At 45.6% G+C, this 6,987-nt stretch overlaps 1 protein-coding gene across 1 annotated transcript in view; it reads left to right on the forward strand.

Moving 5' to 3' along the window:
- Nucleotides 1-6,987, forward strand: part of sypl2a (synaptophysin-like 2a) — a 35,497-nt gene that overhangs the window by 9,482 nt on the left and 19,028 nt on the right. The window contains exon 3 of the mRNA XM_005749870.1: nt 1,308-1,423. Within this exon, the coding sequence (XP_005749927.1) occupies nt 1,308-1,423 (116 nt within the window). The remainder of the gene's footprint in view (nt 1-1,307; nt 1,424-6,987) is intronic.

The following is a 6,987-nucleotide window of genomic DNA, read 5'->3' on the forward strand; positions in this document are numbered from 1 at the left end:
ATTTAGACAGTTTTTAACTCTCAGTGATGCTGCAGTGATCGTTTGACTTTGGGACCTGAAGCAGACAGAGTCTGGGACCCAGATTACTCCCAGATTGACGAGCACCTTAGTCCGACAAACACGGTAATAACGACGGCCGCTTGCATGTTCTACAAAAATAGTGCTTTGTTATGTATCTGACGGACGAAAGCTAAACCAGTTCCACACCACTGCAGCATTTTTACAAACCAGTTCTGGTTCATCTGTTTCACTAAACGATCCGCTTTCGCCCTTCTCATTCTCCGTCACCGCCATGCTTTTTCCTCTATGTGCGCGTTTTACCCATATTCTATCGCCATATTTCATTTTCTTATCGTTGCCTGACGTTATACTGGTATTACCGTGAATGGTGTGATATGGCCCAGCCCTAGTATGAAACTAAACATGTAGTGCTTCATGTAGAAATTTGAACAATGTTGATAAAGTTTAGCTTGTAGGGTTCATGAACAAAAAGGCCCAGATCTCTGTAACATAGTGAAAAGTAACATTAGAAATAGTAGGAAGAATGATGTATTTTAGTAATATCTTGTGTTTTCTGTTACATTCTGCCAACTAGTCAGGTTAGAATTAAAACAAGTCTAAGTGTCCGGTATTCTTGATGCCACGATGTGACAGAGCACTCACTGTGTCGGGTCATACGCTGCTCCTGGGTTTTATTGCAGAAATGCATCTTTTGTTTGTGTGGAGCTCATTACAAACTGTCAGAGAACAGGATGTATTTACATACAGACTAACAGGAGGTCAGTGCAGTGAGCCTTAAACATCCATGGTGGTGATATTGATCCATGTAATGCTGTTTGACAGTAACACAGTTTAATGGTGATGTTTTCATAGTGCAGTACTGCTACTTTCTCCTAAATATTCCTCCAGCACTCTCATTAACAGGAAATTGTTACTATAGAAATATTGTTTAGCAAATATATTATACAATAAAAGTAATAATATTGTAGCATACTTCAGCCAGGAAGGAGTAGGAGGAGATGCAGAAGGCTGTGAGAAAATGATGAGATGGTTTCAGTGGGTCGTGTTAAACTGGGAGGAAGATGTGCATCCATCCCTGTGTCCTCAGGGACCACAGCTGGTCCTCAACAACACATGTAGTGCTATGAAAATACGTTTTATGAATAAATGTTGACTTTGCTTGATGTCTCCTCCCATTCATCCTTATTGAACCAGATTGAAGTTCCTGTTTTTCAGATGAATGCCTCCCCCTGTGTGTGCCTGCTTCGCCTGACACATCTTTATGCCTGTTTTTCTGCCTTCAACAGGTCTTTTCAATCTTTGCCTTTGCCACCATCGGAGGTTACACTGGGACAACCCACCTCACAGTCAGCTGTCCCGACGGAGACCAACCTGTAGAGGCGTTTTTTGCCTACCCGTTCAGGTACTGAAGAGCACTGGCACTCTCCCAGTCTAGTTTCTGATGCAGTGTCCTGATAGGTCCAGTCCACACCTTTACCTCATTAGTGTAATGAATGGTACGATATGATCCACAAGCATAAACTCTGCTTTACAGATGTGTTTGAGGACTTACACAGACACAGAGGGACCACAGGTACAGCTGTTTTACTAATGTGTCCGTCCAAAGCTGAATAAATGGTAATTATAGTTCAGCTTGATGAATTGGATCATTTTCTAACCTTTGTGTCCACACTAATGTCCAAAACTACTCCAACCACCCTGCTGCTCACTTACAAAACCTTAAACACGTGTCCTGATACGCACAGATCACATTGGGGTTCGTGGTACCAGCTTCACAAAGACCCATAAATGTCCACCAACTGTAAAACAGTTTCCTCTCTATTCCTGCTCATTTGTGTTTTAAATAAAACAAACAATATAACCTGCTGGAACAAGTCAGTCAGTGCACAGCTGCAGATGGTTGTACATCACTGCAGGTCATCCTCTGGAGTCAGTACATGCTAATCTCTGCATAGTTTGAATATAGATCTAATCCAGGTGATGTGGAATAACACTGTGATGTTAGCCATTCTCTGGTAGTAGCAGGCTAACATGTGGACTTCTTTAAGTTTCTTCAGGACGGGTCCGCTCTCATCTGAGAAGCTTCTTCAGTTCTAAGAGCGACTGGTGGAGAGGCCCACATTTAAGCCCTGGGACTTTCTACCAATGACCTTAACCTCCTAGGACCTGGCGTCCACATGTGGACATCATATTTTGGATTGTCTAGACCAAAATACAGAGTTTTGCTCTACAAAGGCCTGATATCCACGTACGAGACGTTATACTGCCACTGTTCTATTAAAATGAACGTCCTCACATGTGCATTTCATTTTTCTCAGAAACAAAAATCAGGTAATCCTGTGCTCTTACCTTCATCAGGTCCCAATCAGCACAAAGAGAAATGCTGTGGAAGAGTTTGGGTCTTAGGAGGTTATTGACTGATCCTGAAAACTTCACAATGTTGATCAGTTTTTGTAGCAGCAGTTTATTTAAACCATATATCAAGTTCCATACTCTACTGTGTAATGCTTTTAATTGTTAAATGTATGTTTTATAACAGAGGGGAGACGTGCATGGAGGTTCTGTAAGTGACAGGGATGCTCTGTGTAGGTTTACATGCTTGTATGCACAGAAAGGTGTTTCAAAGAGGAAAAATGTTGGATTCATAAATCGTGTTTATATCTTTGTTTATGTTTGTAGGTCATCGTACGCATTCGTAACCCTTTTGAGGCATCACTTCTCTCAATAACACAGTCACATAATAATAAAGTGCATGTTGCAGTTAGGATGTAGAAGCCAGAAGAGTGTGTGCTACTTTTATTCTAGTAGTTCTGTTGGACACAGACATGCACATGTAACATTAGGACTGTGATTCTATACCAGTGTGATCAGAATGAAATGGGAACAAATGGAAATGCTGTTGTGACACAAGAACAGATGTTAGAGTCGTCATGGGGCAAATAATTGTTTGATCACCTGCTGAATTTGTAATCAGGCACATGGTTGACTCCCTGGGTTATTACCTCCTGGGCTGCTCCGTCATCTCTGCTTCATGCAGCAGCTCTGTGAAGGATGCAACACTTGGTCCACCCATCTGTATCTGGCCTTGCAGCCTGTACCCCAGGCACTCAGTGGGCACTCAGTGGGCACTCAGTGGGCACTCAGTGGGCACTCAGTGGGCACTCAGTGGGCACTCAGTGGGCGCTGAGCCTGCTGCTGTCCTTCAGTGCCCAGCTGGTGGTGCTCAGCTTACCCAGCTAGATGTCCACCAGGCGGGAGTGGACGGCTTAGGCCTTGCACCGGTGGACAATTGCTAGCGTTTCCATGGCAATATTGTTTGTGACTCTATTTGTCACGGGGCTTTCTGCACATACCACTGGTGGGTCCACTGCCACAGCTGTGACCCTGTCAGCCAGGGGAGGAGCCACACAGGTGTATCACATCAACCTCCTTAAAGGATGGAGAGAGGCTCCCCTCCCTCCATTGACCGTCTCACACAGCTGTGTTCTCCCCTCTGCGTGGCTGCACCTCGTAGAGCCTTTTGTTACGCACCTTGTGACGGTGCGTTCATGACCCTGAACACAAACGAAAGATGGTGCAGAAAGAAATGGCTGAAATGCTGAAGATGGAAGTAATAGACGAGTCGCACATCACCTTCCTTCACTACATAGTCCTTGTAGTGAAGGAAGTGTTGACTACTGCAGGGTACATGAAGGATCAGTGTCCTATGCCCCAGGTTGGGCACTGCACTGTTTTTCTGCTGGCAGATTGCCGTGTCTCCAGAAGGGAAAAGCGTCCTTCTCCGCTCCGTACAGCTTGGTTCGTCACGTGTGTTCGACTTTTTCAGAGCCCCAGCCACTGCAGTGCCACGTGGCCACGCAGGAGCACCTGCAGATGGATAAAACGGCAGCCATCATATCCTGCCAGCATCCCAAGGTGCCGCGGTTCTTTCGGGCTAGCTGGTTACTACCACCAGTTTGTGCTGAACTTTGCAGACCTGACCAAAAGGGTGGCCCAGATCTGGTCTAGTGGACGGAGCAGTGCCACAGGCAAAGAAGGCCCTCTGTGGGGAAGCCCTGCTTCCCTCCCATTCATTCTGCAGACGGACACCTTGAACAGAGCCTGGGGGCCATTTTGTCCCAGCAGGTAGGGTGGACCACTCTGTCATTTACATCAGCTGGAGCCTGTCAGAGTGGGTGCAGCACCGTTGAGTTGGAGATGACTCCACCTCTGTTACCTCCCAGGCTGCCCATTCAGCAGGGAATGAAACCATTATTTTCCTGTGTTTTTAACTCTGTGGGGGATTTTCAGATGATCATAACCAGGGATGTGAACCATGAGGCCTGCAGGTCAGAGTCAGGCCAACAAAGACTTCAGTGAGGCACTGGGGGCTGCTTCGGGAAAGGGCACATACGTTTTCAACTTGTAACTGTATTTTTATAGGTTTATAGTAGGGCAGGGCGATGTGGCCTAAAGTCCATACCGTGGGCTAATTTGAAGCATGTGCCGTAACGATATCTATCACCATATGTTCTTGTCTTCTGTACAGCGCTCCCTCGCTATAACGTGGTTCACCTTTCGCTGTTTCGCCTTTTTTTCCTGCATGCTGTTTTTTGGGGTTTTTTTTACAGCTTATTGTGTTCTGCGTCCTGATTGGCTGTAGACCATTGTCAATCAATCGTGTGCCGTGTCTCCTGTACAGGACAGGATGCGGTCAGCTTGTCAAACGTAAATCTTCGATCCTAGCAGTGTGACTCTGAAGTGCTGCACTGTATGTTTGTACGTTTTCTCCTCAACAAACAACAATGTTGACGAATCGTTTCGCACCGTCGAAGGCTCCAGCAGGTGCCGTTGGTTTCATTCTATAACACTGGACTTCTACGAAGGTTTGAACTGTGAGAGTTTAAACAAGAGAGAAGAGTGTGAAAATGTTCCTGCCTGTCTGAGAAAAGAGTATAACGTGTGCAGTGACGGGTTTTACAGCCTTTAAACATCTATAATAATTGTAAAAAAATAAAGTTGGCTACTTCGTGGATTTCACCTATCGCGGGTTCTTTTTAGAACGTAACTCCTGCAATAAACAAGGAACCGCTGTATTTCATATTTTCCGCACTTAAAATCCTTTAATCTTCTCAAAAATTGTCAGTGCGCCTTATGTATGAATCCTGGTTGTGCTCACTGACCTCGAACCGATTTTATGTGCTACACGGCGCTCAGAAAGTGCAACTTTGCTAAGCTACGAAGCCGCACAGCCTGATGGATTGCTGGAGCATTACGGCTACCGTAGTCAGGAGCCTCGCAGAGTGATCTGGGTCCTAAACTCTGCCTCTTCAGGTCCCAAAGCCAAACGAATGCTGAGAGTTAAAAACTGTCTAAATTCGGGGGGTCCGCTAGGGGGCGCGTTATGGAGTAGACGTGCAAACCACTAGGTCCCATTTATCTGTTAAATTACTTTATGGTTCACCTATTGTGGCCCAATTCAGAGATTTCTTAAGCTCTATTAAGAAAGTCAGCATTGTTTTAGCTGTTGTTCTTTCCGTCTTTTTGCCTTATCTCGAAGTGAAATGCCTCCTAAGCAGTCTGCTAAAGGAGCGCAGGCTAGCTGCTCAGAGACCGCTAGCAAAACTACCGTTGACCCAGCGACACTGCTAGCTTTCCACGACATTGTCAAAGAAGTGATTCAAGAGGAAAATGACAACCTACGGGACGAAATTAAACGAGCCATTTCGCCCATCCAAACCACTCTTGACGAATGTACTGAGAAGTTGGGCGAACACGAGGAAGGCTTGAATAATCTGGACAAGCGGCTAGAAGTTATGGAGACATGTTTCGCAGATCTGAGTAACCAATACAAGAAGTTGCTGCTGAAAACAGACGACTTGGAGAATCGGGGAAGACGATGCAACTTGCGTATATTAGGAGTGCTGGAGGGAGCCGAACAAGGGAATCCCACTAAATTTCTTGCTGATCTGTTGCACGTTGTACTGGGTGGTCCCGGCGGTTTGGAGCAGGCTCCGATCCTGGACAGAGCTCACCGGACGGCGGTTGCACTGCCCACGGAGGGAGGGCGACCGCGGCCGTTCATTGTTCGCATTCATTACTACCAGGAGAAGAAGCGGATACAGCGCTTAGCCAGACAGAAAGGCCGGCTGGAGTTTCAAGGGAAGCAGATCTTCATCTTTCCTGACTACAGCGCCGACCTGGCCAGACGCCGGGCTGCTTTCAGCGAGGTGAAGGGACTACTACGGAAAAAAGACGGAGTTCGCTACGGTCTTCTTTATCCTGCCCGGCTTCGGATCTCGTTTAATGGAGAAACACAGGTATTCGACTCTCCTAAAGCAGTGAAAGATTTCATTGACTCCAAGTTTGAGTCATCTCCCAAATGACATTTCATAAGAACCACCGGGACTTTCATACCATCGTGACTATATTTTTGTCAATCAATAAACGGACGATCTTTGGTTTAGCTTAGTTTCTTGTTCAATGTTCATCTAGAAATCTCAGATGTTGGTGAGCTTGCCCTTGTTTCCTGGGAGGTTAACTATATTCCAGTACTTGTCACTTAAAAGGGACTCCGGGGTCAGCTTTGATGAGAAGTGAAACAGGTCCGTTTTTCGGCTACGGGTAAATGCGACGTGGGAGTTTTTCTCTTTCCTTCTCTTAATTATTTTACTCTATTGTGTTGGACTTTGTGACTTTCTAATTTGAATATGTTTTGGACTACATGTGTGATTCATAGTTCAGATACTTCTGCTCATGTGGGGCTGTGGTTATGAATAAGGTGAATGGGACTCTTAATAGAAGCAGGGGAGCTTTGGGAAATTGGTGTGTGTCGTTTGGGGACAACACTGAACACGGGGAGGTGGGTGGGAGGGACTTATCTACTTTTTCTCTTTTTTGTTGTATATTATTGTCAAGGGGTTGACAATTGTTCAAACACAGTAAGAGAGAAATGAGACACTGGCAGACCGACTCAGAGTTTCAAAG

Source organism: Pundamilia nyererei, unplaced genomic scaffold, assembly GCF_000239375.1.
Source record: "Pundamilia nyererei isolate P.nyererei 1_Seehausen unplaced genomic scaffold, PunNye1.0 scaffold00257, whole genome shotgun sequence".
Classification (NCBI taxonomy): Eukaryota; Metazoa; Chordata; class Actinopteri; order Cichliformes; family Cichlidae; genus Pundamilia; species Pundamilia nyererei.